The sequence below is a fragment of the Gobius niger genome, assembly GCF_951799975.1.
Source record: "Gobius niger genome assembly, chromosome: 14".
In the NCBI taxonomy this organism is placed as follows: domain Eukaryota; kingdom Metazoa; phylum Chordata; class Actinopteri; order Gobiiformes; family Gobiidae; genus Gobius; species Gobius niger.
In genome coordinates, this window is record NC_136865.1 from 1,652,278 (window position 1) to 1,670,396 (window position 18,119).

The following is an 18,119-nucleotide window of genomic DNA, read 5'->3' on the forward strand; positions in this document are numbered from 1 at the left end:
TGTACTTATATGACTGTTCAGAAAACAGAAAATATTCAGCACAGTTTTTGGTTAATAAATATATAAAGAAAAAAAAAAGGCAACAAATAATCGTTTGAATAATCGTGATTTCAATTATGACTAAAATAATCGTGATTATTATCTTTTCAATAATCGAGCAGCCCTATTTATAATACCTTATATTTGGGCAGCATCAGCTTCGTGGTTGTATAAGCTACGCAGCGGCGGAGTGATCTGCTGGAAAATAGTCCCTCAAAATGCGATGGTCAGTTTTATTCCAAAAATTGTTCTATCGACACAGACATTTATATGGTTAGTCTGGTGTTCATATAGATAGATATAGATTTTTTTTTTTTTTAGGTATTGTCAGTTTTTTCTTAAAGTCTGCCTAATTTATCAATATACCTATACATTGGTTTTGTTTTTTTTAGTATATTTGCAATGTGCCCAAGATTTTCACACAAAGTCAAAGTCATGCTTGCTCCGAGATGTTGCAGGCATGAAGGGCTGCTGCCAAACAGACCACATTCTAGACACAATATAGCTAGCTGCTGACCAAATGGACGCCAGGACTTTGGGGACAGACATCGTCCAGCTGTGACCAGTGGTCAACCCGGTTGGGCAAGCTTTTCGACTGCCGAGGCCAGGGCCAAACCAGTCTGACCAGGTATCGGTTTAGGACCGACCTCTGGCCAAAGCGCTGAACTGACTGACGTGACGTGAACATACGCTGACCTCTGATTAGCCACTATTAACATGCACGTAATGTGGATTATAGTCTAAATATTTCACTACATCACACCACTGGTCTAAAAGGGGGGTTTGCCGACATTAGCATCCAGCTGCTGTTAGCGCAACTTTAGCTGGCATAGTTTCCTTTTAGCTGCTTCTTTCCTCTAGTATTAGCCTTAGCATCTCTGGATGATTCCATAACCCCCGTCAGAACCCACAACAGCTGGGGTTGTGTTGTGGAAACACAAGCGTGAACTGGTTGATACATTTGAGCACATGGATCGTGACATGCGCAGTCGAACTGTGTTCAGTGGAAAAACTGCTTAAGAGTTTGTGCTAACGGCTAAATGCTAAATTATGGACCCTCCCACATGACCACCTCCAGAGGCCAATCCAATCCAATCCACTTTATTTATATAGCACATTTTATAAACAAGTGTTTCCAAAGTGCTGCACATCGGCAATATAGGAATAAAAAATAAATAAATAAAATCAAGTGAAACCAAACTATACATTCAGCTAAAACAATAAAATAGTTTAAAACATAAATAAGATGCAATAATAAAAGAAATTTAACAAAATTTGTTAAAACAATAAAAGAAAATTAAAACAATAAAAGAAAAGAACAAGACACAGAGGACCACACAACTCACGCGGTGTTAAAAGCGCGAGAATAAAAGTGGGTTTTAAGACGAGATTTAAAACAGGCCCCCAGGATCTTAACCAACGCAGGTTCGAGCAGCCGTGATGGAGCGCTTGCATGGGGAAGCAATTATTTTAAGAACAAAACTGCATTTCACTTGTAGTGAAACCGTGGCAATATTGAGTTGGAGCAGGGGCCAATACTACTCTATGGGAATTTCTTTCAAAAATGGTTTCTCTCCCATAAAGAAAATGTCCAAAAGTTTTCCCTGATCATTATTTGACAGTGTGTGGATTCACTTTTTTCTTATTCTACTGACCAACATCCCGCTTATGTTTTTTCAATATTGTCTCCACTTTCGGACGCCTTTATGAGGAAATACTTAGAGATAGTTCACAGTGCACACTTGGTTTAAGTTGATAAATAAAAGCAATAAAAAATAAAAAACAGCTGAGAGACATTTCTAAAAAATAAAGGAAAGTAGCTCCTTGAGGTCCAACAATCAAATCTACCATCCGTCTGTGTAAAGCGCTGTCTAACTGTTTTCCTCTCCACTCTTGTGTTTCCAGGAGCTGTAAGCTGCAGATCAGGAACATCCCGCCTCACATGCAGTGGGAGGTGAGTGCGAACTGGCTAAATGCTCATGCAGATATGGCTGGGTGTGTTGAGTTGGCTTGTTTAGTTTGATCATCGGTGGTTTCATCTAGTCAAAATTGCTCTGACATAAAGGTCGAAGCGCCTGACACATGGCTCGCAAACAGACCTGGTGCCTGGTTTTACTCATGCATGTCAGAGTAATCTGTGGAGCAAGTCATTCTGAACAACCAGGGGAAAATGTCGTAACCTGGAACTCTCCAAAAGAGTCTTCAGTCGCAGCACTGTCGGCTCTCAGCAGTTGGCTGGGTCGTGATGGAGGTGCATTGGGCGTCTGGACTAAAACCATGCCCTTCGTAGCTAAAGCGACTCTGTTGATGGAGAGGGAAGGCGTCTGTGAGCGGCTGCACCCGGGTGTTTTTGTGACGTTCACCATGACCCGCCCTCCCTCTGTGGGACCGAGAGAGGCGGGTCAGGGCAGAGAGAGGCACAGACACGGGGAGAACATGCAAACTTCTTCCTTCTCGCTGTGAAGCACGAGTGCTAACTGCTGCGCCGCTTGGTGATGCTCTGCAACGGCACAGATTGTGTTTTGTGTTCCCTTCACGCACCAGAGTGGTTCTGTTAATAACGCTGCTTTAACCAGGGGATGAACCATTTTATCTAGTGTGTGTGTGTGTGTGTGTGTGTGTGTGTGTGTGCTTTATTGAAATTAGTCCTCTGCATTTAACCCATCCTTCGATGCCGCTGAGGCGACCCGTAAGGAGCAGTGGTCGGCGGCAGTGCCACGCCCGGGGACCCAGGCTCATGTTTTTAGTGGTAGGGGAAACCGGAGTACCCGGAGGAAACCTACGCAGACACGGGGAGAACATGCAAACTTCACACAGAAAGGCCCCGTCCTGGTGGGAATCGAACCCGGGACGATTGTGAAGCGGAGGCGCTAACCGCTGTGCTACCGTGCCGTGTGTGTGTACTCGTCACCATTTATTTGTAATACTAAATCATAGTGAACATCTTCCGGGTCATTTACGAAGCGATTGAACTGGAGTGGAGCAAAAAGCCAGTGCAGTGATTTGCGTCTCTAAAAAAACTTAGCGCGTGGTCCTCCTGAATATGCAAATGAAGGCATTTTGCCACAATTTGAGGTGAGGCAAATGATTGCGTTTGGGGAGCGCTGTCATAGTTCTCATGGCATGATAAGCAGGTATAAGACAGTGTGGTGTGTCTGCTTCATTTGCATAGATAATATGATAACGGGTTGTTTTGATGGTTATAGAGACAGTACCCGTTGTTTCCCATGGCTCTGCCTCTACATGGAGATGCACTTCACAGCCGCTGTCCATGAAAAGGCTCCACGAGTCTGTCCCACGTCCTTTTAAAGTCTTTAATCCTTACGAAATCCGCAGGGGCTTGAGCGCGGTGACGTATTGAGGACGTTCACTGTTCACCTTCCGCTCCGGCCCGGGCCTCTGTCTCCTCCTGCTGCTTTAAGGAGTCCATAATAAGAGATCTCATCATGTTGGGACAAACATTCTGTTTCCTGCTCCAGCTGGTTTAAGTCCCTGATGTGACCTTGTGCTCCGGGCGCTGCCGTTCATGCTCCTTGGACCAGCACGTGGAGAGCGCAGAGTTTGTTTGTTTTTCCTCTTTTTCCAGCAACAACACCTGCACTTCCACCATTAAATCAGCCAGTGTCTAAAGGCCATTTTTAAGCCAAGATGATTGGGTTGCTATAACAATAATGAAGAGTTGTTGTTATTGATTGTGGACATCTGCACAGCAGTAGCAGTTTTGCGCTGACTGTGTTCACGCAGTAAACTCATTTGCATATCACATGTGCAGCACTAATAACACACACACTCGCTAATACGAGCGATCACTGTTATTGTTTATACTTCCGCAATTTTCGCCGGATGTTTTGGTGAATGGTCGGCAACAGCTGATGCATACAGGCCTCTAACTCGGTTTCATAAAATGATAGATCTGTTACAGCGCAAGAGAAGCAATGCACTGCTCATGGACATTGTTTTTGCTGATTATAGGATTTTAATAAAATGTTTATCAAATATGAAAATGTAAAATGCCGACCACGGCCAACGGATTTTAAGGACTACTCGCAGTTTAGCTCCAGTCTTAGTAAATGACCCTCAGTTATTGATATTATGTCAGTGGTTGTTTCTGTTCGTTTATACAAATCAAAGCTTTTGGGTTTCAAATATAAATGTGACTTAAACTGTTGGTGTTAGTTAGAGTTAGTGATGCACAATACTGCATTTTCTGGAATCAATACTTTTGGTCATTTTTGTCCATACTGGTAATTTCACATAGGTGAATGCATTCAATAAATAAAATATACATTTCTACAACTGTTTTTTTAAATATAATTAATATGTAAATTATTATTAATTATTTAACGTTGTTAATGTGAAAACATGCATACATAAACAAAGAATAAATGAAATGAATACTTTAATATCAAACGAAAGCTAAAGTGGCTCAGTCCAGGCCTCAGTCCACAGCAGCAAAGAAGTCCGTTGTCCTTTTGTGTTTAGAATTGCTGCCGTACTTTAAAAAGTATACTTAAGCATTAAATCTGTGCAAAAAGTATCGATACTAATTAGCACCAAATAACCGATATGTCAATACTGTGGTATGGATCCAGCCGTCCCTAATGTGAGTCTTGTTTTGGTGTCCGAGGTCAGGACAGTGCAGGCTCCTCTGTTCTGCCCGTCTCTCATCACTGTCCTCCAGTCCCATCACCAACTCAACCCTTTCACTGTGTTTTCATCATTTATTGAAAAGATTTAGGCAGCCTTATCTAACACAGCACATATTTTACACAGAGTGCTCGTGTGTTTTAGTGGCTTTAGAACGGTGCAATTGGGCTTTCCAAGTCTGCACCGAAACATTTAGATTTTTCCCCACACGCAATGTAAAGTGAAAACGGCCCATTTAGTAGGTCGTCCCATCCCTGACACACTTCAGCCTAAATAAAGAGGCAATAATAGGGCTCAGTCTCATCCTGGAAAGTAAAGGGGAATTTTCTACACATCGAATTCACACACAGTGAAACCCAAGTGCAGTTTTGTAAGAGTGAGTAAGCAGAGTCGGCCCTTTTTTGTTTTTATGTATCATATTGTGGTTTGCAGAAAAAATGGATATTGCTTTGCATTTTTCCCTTTTGATTGCAAACCTCCTGCGTGTGATTGAATGCGTGCAGCCCTGTGGTGTCTGTCTGCACTCCGCACTGCCCGACTCACAGGGCACGTAGCCCCCCACCCCCGCTGCAGCTTCCTCCTCCTCCGGCTGGAATGCACCCCACCCTTTCCGGACTGGCCTGGATTCTCATTGGCCGCGGCGCGTGACGGCCAGCCGCGCCGTCCTGTCGGGGCTCACTATCTTCAGGCTGGAGGTAAAGCGAGCGGAGCCAATGGGAGGAGAGGACCGACAGAAGGGGGTGGAGCATGGGGGGGCAGGGACTGGGGCGTGGCTTAAAGGGGGAGAGAGGGAACAGCGAATGGTCAGAGCCGCTGGGAGCTCGCGGTGAGCTCTGCCAGAACCGTGCTCAAAGTGAACAAGGAGTCCCTTACCAAATCATCCCTTTGGAATGTGTTACAAGCACCAAATGTGGCCTGAACATGGGACAGTGGGTCTCAAAGCGGAGGCCGGGACCCTCCAGGGGGGAGGAGAGGCTCCGAGTCGGGGATCCTAAAATAATGTCAAGAGGAGATATTGACACTATAATAAAACCCTCAAATGAAAGCAGCCGTTCCATTTGTGAAAGGCCAAATTATAAGCACAAATCTATCAAAAAAGAAAAAATGTAACACAATTGCTTACGTAGATGTTTATTGTGATGCTGTAAAATTGGCGAACCCCTGGCCTATAACCTTGTGTTTCAGATAAGCCCATTATCTGCCGACGTCTGCGTTTTCCAGGAGGGTTTCCATTGATTATGTTGACAAAAATAAAAGAATAAAAAGGGAATTTGGTTTAAAGAAAAAGGATTTCTGAAAAATGGGTTTGAGGATTTGTTCTATCCTCTGGCCTCGGCGCCTCTCCTCGGTCTGATGTGGGCGTGGTCACAGACTTCAGACGGTCTACATCTGCTCCAGCTCACAAAGTTTAAACATGAACCAGCGTAACCGTATGAAGATGATGAAGAGCTGTTTCAGCTACATGGAACCTGAATAGAAATACATTCTCTGACTTGTTCATCAGCCGGCCAGCCAGTGTCCCGTAGCTTTGGTCAAATAATTCATTTCAGGTCTTCAGTCTTAGGCAACAATTGGAAACCTGAGTATGATTTGGATCTTATTCAAACATATTCAAACAAATGGCACTGCTTCATGGGCCAATATTTTTTTTTTTTTTTTGGGCATTGAATTTAATTGATCCTATCCTTTATCCTATTTTTGTTGTCCCCTTTTCCATTTTTTAGTATTTATTAGCCCACAAAAACATTGCTTTTTTTTTTATTTAGCTTGTCCTATTTTAGTCTTTAGCCTCCTCAGGCCACCAGCCCACTCAGCATCAAAGTTATCTCTTTGCCACCTCTGAAGTGTGTTCCAATAGCAGCCTTTTTTTTTCTTCTTCTTTTTTTTTTTTTAGCTCGGACTCTTGCCTATTCCATAAAACCGGAGCTCGGCCTCCTATAGTAATTTTAGAGACTTTAGAGAGGAATCACTAGTAGAGTTTTGAGAGCGGAGTCTGTGGTTGGCTGATATGGAACAACAGCGTCTTGGAGATAGAGCGGAGCTAAACCCTTTATGGCTTTAAATGTGAGGAGCAGGATTTTAAACTTGATTCTAAACTCAACAGGAGGCCAGAGGAGAGACTTTAGCACAGGTGTGAGGTGTTCTCTTCTCTTTGTCCGCGTTAACAATCTTGCAGCTGCATTTGGAACTAATTGAAAACTTCTCAGGGAACGTTTAGGACACGCTGCCAGCAGGAAGTTCCAGTAGTCCAGCCTCGATCAAACAAACGCATGATCTGCCAGTGCATCACCTCTGTTTGGACATTATTTTTGCCTGGACAATAGATACATGGTTATTGCTGTTTTATTGTTTGGTGCAGCCTTGAGATGGAGGAATGAAGCATTAGGGGTAAAAGCAGGCTGGTAAAAGGCTCAGCAGGTGAACATGTGTCTAACGTGCCCTCTCTGTCTCTCAGGTGTTGGACAGTATGCTCGCTCAGCACGGCACAGTGGAGAGCTGTGAACAAGGTAAATACGCTCACATACTGACTTTATCTTATGATGAGCTTTTAAATGCAGTAATGAGTCACATTTTCATCACATCACATTGCAAAGCAGAATTTAACAATTGTATTGGAAACTCCCCCAATATTATATATCCAACAGGTTCTCTTAAAGCCCGAGGGTTTGTTAACATTTCCCTGATACACATGACAAAGACTTAAAAGGCCCTGTGCCGTTTTTGCTTCTCAATACTATTTTTTTAAAGTGATGAAATTAAATTTGTTTGGCCAGGCCAACATCATGTGTTCCAGTTTTCCAGGAGAAGACGGAACAACAGCCCGCGTGGTGCTTAAAACAAAGCATAGGTGTGTTTAAGATGAAGTGTAGGCGAGGCAGAGGAGGAGGCAGAGGAGGAGGCAGAGGGAGGAGGAGGCAGAGGAGGAGGCAGAGGAGGCAGGTCACTCAGCGGCTCACGTTTGTTAGTTTGTCAGTTACATATTTTAAAAGTTTGTTCTCTCACACACCAGACGCCTCACCACGAGTTCAAAGGACAAACAGTTTAGGACACTTTAGGATTAAAATGGATGATAAAGGATTATTTAAATCTATGTGTTATCCTTGGCACTTTCTGTCTCATATGAAGCATTTCTGCAGATCAAAGTAGATCTGATGAGTTCAGACCTGTGTGTCAGTCCACTGTGCTAACTGCACTTCATTTCCCATCATCCCTTTGGCCTTTACAGTTCCCCTCAGAGAAGGTTCTGAGCCGCGAAACACATGAGGTGCATGTCGGTCAGATTCCTGTCCGAGATGTCGCCGCCTCGCTCTGATTGGTCCCTTGTGTCAGCCAATCACCGTCACTGTTGCTCTTTATCACTTCCTGAAACACTGAGCTTGAGACAGGAGCAGGATCCAAGGGACGAGACGAGCCATGATCAAATCCTTAATTATCATAAACACTGGGGAGAATCATTTCAATGGCTCGTCTAACCGAGGAAATAGAAATGAATGCGTTTACTTGTTTCTGGTAAATCAACGCAGTTTCTAACAGTGTTACTTATGAACGCTGTTACTGCAGTGTACATGAAGAGCTTTCAGCAGTGCCGTCAGCAGGACTAGGCTTTCAGAGAGTGGGAACTGTTGTCGACGTGTACAACGCCCTCACCCATTAATAATAATGACGGTTTGTTTATCTCTGAAAGTTGCACTGCAAAATCAAATCAAGAGAACTTAGTTCTAATAACTATGAAGGATGTGCTTATGCAATGTTCTAATGTGTGCACAGTTTGTTTTACATGATCTGTGACTGACACCCATTAAATGATCTGCAGTTGACGTGCTGACTGAACATTGTCTTTGCTCCACAGTGAACACAGACACGGAAACAGCTGTAGTGAATGTACGATACTCGGCCAGAGACCAGGCCCGGCTGTAAGTACAACTGTTCTGTAATCTCCTCCCCATGTCACCGTAACATGTGGTGATAGGCTGTGTTCACGTGACGTCACAACAATTGGAAGAGCCCATAGTTTAAATATGAGGTGGTGGGCAGCTGGCCTTTCTGACACTTCTGTTTGTCAATGATCTGCCTCTGTCCAATGGAGTTGTATTGGCCCCTGCCCTCCATCTGAGATTATGGTGTTGTCAAATTCTAGAACGTGAAAGCAGCCTATTGTCCGCCCTGGCCTGTCACCATTACAGAAATTCAAATTTGGTATTTTTAGCCACGGAAATATTGCCTTTTAAAATGCCATAGAAACCAACTCTAAAGCTAAAAAAAAGAAAGAAAAAGTTTGAAAAGCACTTGATCTTAAAATAACCACTATAAAAATGATCCAGGCCTAGTGATATTTTGAAAGGTAAATATTTTATTGAGTGGCACTTGGAAGTTTGAGAACCACTGATCTCGGTGTTATTGGCCATATACCTTTTGGCTGGTTTGTTGTTGTTGTTTTTTTACTCCTTTTTGTTTTTCTTGAACTTTCACACTGTTTGGAGCAAAAATGGCAATAGATTAAAATAAACTATGCATGCACTGTATATCACTTGGCCCATCGGTATTGTCTTATACTGTGTGTTGTGTTTAGTTTGAATATGCCTGCTCTGTTTCAGGGCTGTGGAGAAGCTGAACGGCTCCATGATGGAGAGCTACGCTCTCAAGGTGTCCTATATCCCCGATGAGAACGCTACTGAAGGCCCCAGCCCAAGGCGAGGGTTCAACTCCAGGGGCACCCCTCGCTCCAGCTCCCCTGGAATGAGCCCCCGACCCAAGGGCCACTCAGACCTGCCCCTACGCATGCTCGTGCCCACGCAGTTTGTTGGCGCCATCATTGGCAAAGAGGGCGCCACCATCCGCAACATCACCAAGCAGACACATTCAAAGTAAGTCTGGAGGGCGTGCTCCTCCAGTGTCAAGTGTTCACCATAGATGTAATGAAAGATCTGGATCGGGGACCTTCCAGACCACGCTTCAGTTCGAGCCGTCCGTGGTCCAGCAGCATAAAACCCCCTCGGCCCAGTAAGGATTTGATCATAGAAGGGTGTCCGCAGGGTCTGACAAGGTCTCAGTGTGTCTTATGGCGGGTGTACGCTGTGTCATTTTCATTTATTTTATATTTTTAATATTTTATTTATTTTTTGATTTTTAGACATTGCACGACGTGGGGCTGGTAAAACTGTGAGCTGCTCTCGTCTCCAATCACGGCCATGATCAAAGGTTTAGCAGTTTGAGGCTCCAGAAGGCGTGTGTTTAGGCGAGCGCCACATGCTCGTAGGGTTTACTTTCGCAGGGAAAATCCTGTAAAATATGTCATCGGACCCGCTCATGCCCGGCCTCGGCTGACTCTGGCTGACATGTTGACAGACGCTGACAGAGATCCTCTCTGCAGCGAGAGGAGGCTCACTCTGCAGCGAGAGGAGGCTCACTCTGCAGCGAGAGGAGGCTCACTCTGCAGCGAGAGGAGGCTCACTCTGCAGCGAGAGGAGGCTCACTCTGCAGCGAGAGGAGGCTCACTCTGCGTCTCGTCAGACACTGCCTGATGTCGGTCGTATAACAGAGTCTCACTGTACGACTGTAGACCTGCGATTGTTCTCACGACCGGTGATCGTACGTCGCAGACGGCTAAAACACCCCAGTGTACACCCGCCATAAGGCAAAACTTCCTACCTGAGGCCCTCTTACTAAGCACAACAAGGTTTTTGTGGGGTCTTAAAATGTCTTTTAAAGAAAAATGCATTATTAGACCGTACTCTTCAATTTTCTGTGAATGTGGATTTCCGTCTTGAATTTGAAGTGCGTATTTGACCAGTCATTTATAATAATTAATAATGAACGTTTTTTTTTATGTTTGGTTTATAACATATTATTCTAACTAATATAGAATGCATATAATATTTGCATAATCTGTGTAAAATTGCAAACATTTGTAAGCGGATTAAGTCACTGTGACTGTGTCTGTATCACTGTCACCTGGTCACTAATTTAAATAGCTATTTATCACATTAGCTCCTGCTGTATGGCTACACCATCTTTGTAGGAAAGCCATAACTATGGTTCCTTAATAAATGGGCTAATTCTAATGCACTAGCTAACGCGGCTAGTGCTAACACCCACAACAGTGTGTAAATACTCTCACTGGGGAGGCTCTGCTACTGCAAAAAACAAGGGCCTAGGTTTGCTCTTGCTATTGGTGGGGACACTTTGAATATAAAATAAATAAATGTTAAAAAAAAAATATATGTATTTTTTTTACAAAGATAATGCCTCCAGACTTGTCAAACATTGTCACATAGTCATATTAATATGACTCTTTGTTGCAGTTGTTTTGTTACTGAAAATCAGTCTCTAAACTCCCCGTGTTGCCCCTCCCCTCAATGCTGCACTCAGAGAACATGGCACAGAAGCCGCTCCTCTCCTCTCCTCTCCTCTCCCCTCCTGTTCTGTCCTCTCCTCTCCTCTCCTCTACTCTCCTCTCCCCTCCTGTTCTCTCCTCTCCTCTCCTCTCCCCTCCTGTTCTCTCCTCTCCTCTCCTCTCCCCTCCTGTTCTCTCCTCTCCTCTCCTCTCCCCTCCTGTTCTCTCCTCTCCTCTCCTCTCCCCTCCTGTTCTCTCCTCTCCTCTCCTCTCCCCTCCTGTTCTGTCCTCTCCCCTCCTCTCCTCTCTCCTCCTCTCTCCTGTTCTGTCCTCTCCTCTCCCCTCTCCTCTCCTCTCCTCTCCCCTCCTGTTCTCTCCTCTCCTCTCCTCTCCCCTCCTGTTCTGTCCTCTCCTCTCCTCTCCTCTCCTCTCCTCTCCCCTCCTGTTCTCTCCTCTCCTCTCCTCTCCCCTCCTGTTCTCTCCTCTCCTCTCCTCTCCCCTCCTGTTCTCTCCTCTCCTCTCCTCTCCCCTCCTGTTCTCTCCTCTCCTCTCCTCTCCCCTCCTGTTCTCTCCTCTCCTCTCCTCTCCCCTCCTGTTCTGTCCTCTCCCCTCCTCTCCTCTCTCCTCCTCTCTCCTGTTCTGTCCTCTCCTCTCCCCTCTCCTCTCCTCTCCTCTCCCCTCCTGTTCTCTCCTCTCCTCTCCTCTCCCCTCCTGTTCTGTCCTCTCCTCTCCTCTCTCCTCTCTCCTCCCCTCTCCTCTCCTCTCCTCTCCTATTCTCTCCTCTCCTCTCCTCCCCTCTCCCGTTCTCTTCTCTCCTCTCCTCTCTCCTGTTCTGTCCTCTCCTCTCCTCTCTCCTCCCCTCTCCTCTCCTCGCCTCTCCTCTCCTCTCTCCTCCTCTCTCCTGTTCTGTCCTCTCCTCTCCCCTCTCCTCTCCCCTCCTCTCCTCTCCTCTCCTCTCTCCTGTTCTGTCCTCTCCTCTCCTCTCCTCTCCTCTCTCCTGTCCTCTCCTCTCCTCTCTCCTGTTCTGTCCTCTCCTCTCCTCTTCTGTTCTCTCCTCTCCTGTTCTCTCCTCTCCTCTCCTCTCCTCTTCTGTTCTCTCCTCTCCTGTTCTCTCCTCTCCTCTCCTCTCCTGTTCTGTCCTCTCCTCTCCTCTCCTCTCCTCTCCTCTCCTCTCCTCTCCTCTCCTCTCCTGTTCTCTCCTCTCCTGTTCTCTCCTCTCCTGTTCTCTTCTCTCTCCTGTTCTGTCCTCTCCTCTCCTGTTCTCTCCTCTCCTCTCTCCTGTTCTGTCCTCTCCTCTCTCCTGTTCTCTCCTCTCCTCTCCTCTCTCCTGTTCTCTCCTCTCCTCTCTCCTGTTCTCTCCTCTCCTCTCTCCTGTTCTCTCCTCTCCTCTCCTGTTCTCTCCTCTCCTCTCCTGTTCTCTCCTCTCCTCTCTCCTGTTCTGTTCTGTCCTCTCCTCTCCTGTTCTCTCCTCTCCTCTCTCCTGTTCTCTCCTCTCCTCTCTCCTGTTCTGTCCTCTCCTCTCCTCTCTCCTGTTCTCTCCTCTCCTCTCTCCTGTTCTGTCCTCTCCTCTCTCCTGTTCTCTCCTCTCCTCTCCCCTCTCCTGTTCTGTCCTCTCCTCTCTCCTGTTCTCTCCTCTCCTCTCTCCTGTTCTCTCCTCTCCTCTCTCCTGTTCTCTCCTCTCCTCTCTCCTGTTCTGTCCTCTCCTCTCTCCTGTTCTCTCCTCTCCTCTCCTCTCTCCTGTTCTCTCCTCTCTCCTGTTCTCTCCTCTCTCCTGTTCTCTCCTCTCTCCTCTCCTCTCCTCTCCTGACCCCTCTCCTGTCCTCTCCTCTCCTCTCCTGTTCTCTCCTCTCCTCTCCTGTTCTCTCCTCTCCTCTCCTGTTCTCTCCTCTCCTCTCTCCTGTTCTCTCCTCTCCTCTCTCCTGTTCTCTCCTCTCCTCTCTCCTGTTCTGTCCTCTCCTCTCTCCTGTTCTCTCCTCTCCTGTCCTCTCCTCTCCTCTCCTCTCCTGACCCCTCTCCTCTCCTCTCCTCTCCTCTCCTGTTCTCTCCTGTTCTCTCCTGTTCTGTCCTGTCCTCTCCCACTTAACTTGTTAATAAAATAAGTTATGGAACAAGCATACCAACGATCGTTGAGTGAAACATCCGACCTAAATAAAGGAGAAACATGGCTTGTTTCCGTCGGACACGTAACTGCTTCTCACGTAATAAGGCTTCATACACAGACAGAAGCTGCGTTACAACCTGAAAATATGCATTTCTCCGTGAATATTTGACCAATCAACACAAAACAAAACGTGTTGTGATGCCGATCGTCCTCTCCCAAGCCGAAAGTGCCACATCTGAGTCAAGTCTTTGTGAAAGATCACACAATGTGAATGAAGTTGGTGGGGACAACTTGGCCATACTGAAACATTGGTGGGGACGTGTAAACCTACGCATGGCAAAAAAAAACCTATTTATTGCTAGGAAAGAACGACCTTTGCAGTGTTTCCATGTTTCCAAAACCCTTTGTCAAAAGAAACTGAACAAATTGTTCTTGTGCTGTTTAGAATCGACATCCACAGAAAGGAGAATGCTGGAGCTGCGGAGAAGCCCATCACTATCCACTCCACTCCAGAAGGCTGCACCAGCGCCTGCAAGATCATCATGGAGATCATGCATAAAGAAGCCCTGGACACAAAGTTGTAAGTGTTTAGCATTAAGCGCACATTAGCACTAGTGCCATTCGCTCCACATTACAGCCGCTCGATATATCACTCGTGTGAAGTTAGCCCCCCATAGGGTCCAATTTGCTTCAAAATAGTGTCATTTGTTTGTGCTTACAAAATTAGCGTTTGTGCACACTTCGTTTTTGAGTTATTGATCATTGATTGGTAATTGATCAGCCCCCCCATAGTGTCCGATTCACTCCAAGCTAGTGTCATTTTTTAGCACTTTGTTTGTGCCCTTTGATAGTTCTGTTTCTATTAAAATAAAATAAAAGTGCCACATTAGCTCCACATTTTGCTCCACATTTTGCTCCACATTTTGCTCCACCTTAGCTCCACATTTTGCTCCACATTAGCTCCACATTTTGCTCCACATTAGCTCCACATTTTGCTCCACATTAGCTCCACATTAGCTCCACATTAGCTCCACATAAGCTCCACATTAGCTCCACATTAGCTCCACATTAGCTCCACATTTAGCTCCACATTAGCTCCACATTAGCTCCACATTAGCTCCACATTAGCTCCACATTAGCTCCACATTAGCTCCACATTAGCTCCACATTAGCTCCACATTAGCTCCACATTTTGCTCTACATTTTGCTCCACATTTTGCTCCACATTTTGCTCCACATTAGCTCCACATTAGCTCCACATTAGCTCCACATTTAGCTCCACATTAGCTCCACATTAGCTCCACATTAGCTCCACATTTTGCTCTACATTTTGCTCCACATTAGCTCCACATTTTGCTCCACATTAGCTCCACATTAGCTCCACATTAGCTCCACATTAGCTCCACATTTTGCTCCACATTAGCTCCACATTAGCTCCACATTTTGCTCCACATTAGCTCCACATTAGCTCCACATTAGCTCCACATTTTGCTCCACATTTTGCTCCACATTAGCTCCACATTTTGCTCCACATTTTGCTCCACATTTTGCTCCACATTAGCTCCACATTAGCTCCACATTTTGCTCCACATTAGCTCCACATTAGCTCCACATTAGCTCCACATTTTGCTCCACATTAGCTCCACATTTTGCTCCACATTAGCACCACATTTACTCCATATTTGCTCCACATTAGCTCCACATTAGCACCACATTTACTCCGTATTTGCTCCACATTACCCCACATCAGAGCTTCACGTTAGCACCACATTAGCGCCACATTTGTCTGTAGCTCCCTCTTCGCAACAGTCTGAGAAATCAGAAAAGGCACGACCTCCCTGCGAAGAATGATTGGATCTCGAGTTCTAGCAGTTCTAGATGCTATGTATTGGTAATTTTTTTTAAATAAATGTAGATAAGTTGGAAATTGTCACAAAGGCCTGAGTTGCATTTGAGCCCATTGTCAACCCAAAATGCTCCAACTTAAACGGTACGAGCCCACGCCAGTGCCGGAGTGGAGCGTTATGCTGCTGTGCCAGGCTTGTAATATACACACAGCAAAGTCTCTCTGCTTCCCAGTCAAAACCAGAGCTGTTTGATCCACCCTGCTCTCGCTGCAGCTGATTTCAACGTCCTCCTTCTCTCCACAGCAATGAAGAAGTGCCCATGAAGATACTGGTGCATAATAACTTTGTGGGCCGTCTGATCGGGAAGGAGGGCCGCAACCTGAAGAAGATTGAACTGGACACGGGCACACGCATCACCATCTCCTCGTGAGTCTGTTAAATCAAAGGTTCTAGATCAAGGCACATTTTTTTTCATTGAAAAAATCGCGAGGCACACCACCAGCAGCTCTGTAGGCGACGTTCAGTCTTCATCAAAGTGTCATGAACAGGAACACCTTATAGTCACAATGCCACTGTCACCGCCACCTGCCGCATACATGCATCACTAATTCTCTTGTCTCAAAGAAATGACCTGATATGGAAGAGAATTACATGGTTACTCTGCCCATCACGACACAGCACAGGGAAGGCCCAGTGAGCGCAACAATACAGTATTTACAGTAAAATGTTAATACAAATATCGTACGAAGCATTTTAGATGTGACAGAGGCACTAAAGAGTTCAATTGTAAAAGTCTTCGTAGTTTGTTCCACTTGTGGGCAGCATAATAAGAAAAGCCTCTTTTTCCTGTGCCTCTTTATGAGTTTTTTTAGAACTAAACAGACATGTGACCTAGTGTTGTATCGACTTGAGCTGTAGTTTAGTTCACATGTGAAATAATCAGGAAGCCTCCCAACAAGTCCCTTCTAAATACACAAGTTACAGGTCTGCTCTCTCCGGTTTGTCCAACAGCAGACCGGGATGAGTTATAAATCCAATAGCAGAATGACAGAAGCATCGAGAGGTTTAAGAACGGAAGGTGAAGTGTGCATATAAACTGTGACGCCATAGTCAGGAACTGATAAAAACGTAGCTTGAACAATTTCTTTTCTATATTTCAATGGAATACAGGATTTGTTTCTGCAGTAAAATGATCATTTGGATTTAAGGCTGGGGCATAGTTTTGAAACATAGGTTTCTGGCTGGATGAGAAATTGACTTTTAAAACACAAGTACTTATAAGAGGAAACTCGTTCTATAACTGTGCCATCAAATGTCTGGATATGTAAAGGTTGAGCTTCTTACCTCCCAGAAAATAACATATGCTTACGTTTTGCGGGTATTAAGGGAGAGTAAGTTTTATTAATGAATTTTGAATTTCATCAAAATCTTCCTGACTTGATTAAAAACTCTGATTTAAAGCAATCCGCTACAGCTGCTTGTGTTCTGTTTGAGAGATAGTTTGAGAACCAGTTATAGGCTTTTTTTTTTTTTTAAATCAAATCCAATGTGCTGTAGTTGCTTAAACAGTATTTGATGATTTACAGAATCCAAAGCCTTTGTTAAGTCAATTAAAAGGGCCAAACCCCTTTAAACCTTTAATCTCATGTAGTTTCATACAAAAAGCTCCATTGATAATCTTCACATGTGTCCAGGATTATCTGACCATTCAGATTTTTGATATATTGTTGGAAGTTGTTATAGTGAGTCATCAACTAAGGGGCTCTTTTGAACAAAATGAAAGGCTTCTACGTCTTATGTTTGGAAATAAATCTAGCATTTTAGTATCAGATGGCTATATTTTAAAATGGTCTGAAAAGCCTCTGAACTCACTGTAACTGTGGCTGAAGAAAATGATGCCCTTTGCAGTTGTGTGTAGGCTTGTGATACTTTTATACAATTCAGAACGAGCACATCTCAGACTTGAGTATGAGCAAAGCTGTTTCCTGGATGTTTTATAGCAAAGGCATTCAACATGCATCTTTTCACGTTCTCCAGTCTCTATGACCTGACCATGCACAACCCGGAGAGAACGCTCACCACCCTGGGGCCCATTGAGAACTGCGCCAGTGCTCAGGAGGAGGTGATGAAGAAGGTCCGCGAGGCCTACGACAGCGACATGTCTGCCATGAGTGTAAGTGACGAGCCGCTCAGCCACGCAGGTTTTTCTACATTGCAATGTTCACGCAAAGTTAAAGCAGGGGATGATTCCCGTCATTTCCGGACTGTAAGCTGACACTTTTTTCACACGCTTTGATGCTTACAGCTTAAACAATAGATTTTATGGTCATACTGAATGTTGTGTCACGCCAGTGTTAATTTTGACAACATATTTTAATTTAGTTTTAGTCTTAGTCTTTTGACGAAAATGTAATTCGATTTTAGCCTAGTTTTAGTCGACTAAAATTGCAAGTAAATGTAGTCGACTAAATTTAAGACTAATTTAGTCGACTTTGCATTGATAATATTCATTATAATCATGTTTAATCTGGTTCCTCTGCTTCATGCTCCACATGAACAAAGCTCAGAGCTGATCCTTTGGCAGAGAATTTACATATGAGGCTCTTTCAGACGCTCAATAGAAGTTTGGATGATTTTAGTCTCTCCTCTTCATTTTTATTTAGTCTTATTTTAGTCGACTAAAATATCTGGACATTTTAGTCATAGTTTTAGTCTCATGAGAAACTTTTAATTTAGTTTTAGTCCAATTTTAGTCGGAAAAAATATCACTTTGACTAAAATTAAGACTAAATATTTTAGTCGACGAAATTACCACTGTGTCACGCTACCAATAACTACCGCTACCAATAACTATCCAAAAACACAGTTATTTCTAATGAAAGAACTCCGGCGTGAGAAACGGCTCCAAATCCAAACATAAAGCTGAGGGGATGATGGAGACTCTCACTGGTTCCTTTCAGACGTCTCCCACTCATCTGCACAATAACAGACAGGAGACAAACCCCATGTCTGTCTGCTGCACACGGGGCGGGGCCAGCAGGATGCTAAATAAATACAATCACTTTTCGCACTGCTGGAATATTATGGAGGGAGAAGGGGAAGCGCAAGCTAAACGCGTCAAAAGCTAGCCTCGAGCGGTTCACCAGGGGCC

General features: G+C 44.7%; 1 protein-coding gene across 2 annotated transcripts in view; it reads left to right on the forward strand.

Annotated features, from left to right (window-relative positions):
* igf2bp3 (insulin-like growth factor 2 mRNA binding protein 3) overlaps positions 1-18,119 on the forward strand; it is a 37,994-nt gene that overhangs the window by 9,071 nt on the left and 10,804 nt on the right. For both annotated transcript variants that reach the window (XM_079570549.1, XM_079570550.1), the window contains exons 3-9: positions 1,945-1,993; positions 7,142-7,193; positions 8,537-8,600; positions 9,282-9,551; positions 13,567-13,701; positions 15,272-15,394; positions 17,006-17,141. In XM_079570549.1, the coding sequence (XP_079426675.1) occupies positions 1,945-1,993; positions 7,142-7,193; positions 8,537-8,600; positions 9,282-9,551; positions 13,567-13,701; positions 15,272-15,394; positions 17,006-17,141 (829 nt within the window). The remainder of the gene's footprint in view (positions 1-1,944; positions 1,994-7,141; positions 7,194-8,536; positions 8,601-9,281; positions 9,552-13,566; positions 13,702-15,271; positions 15,395-17,005; positions 17,142-18,119) is intronic.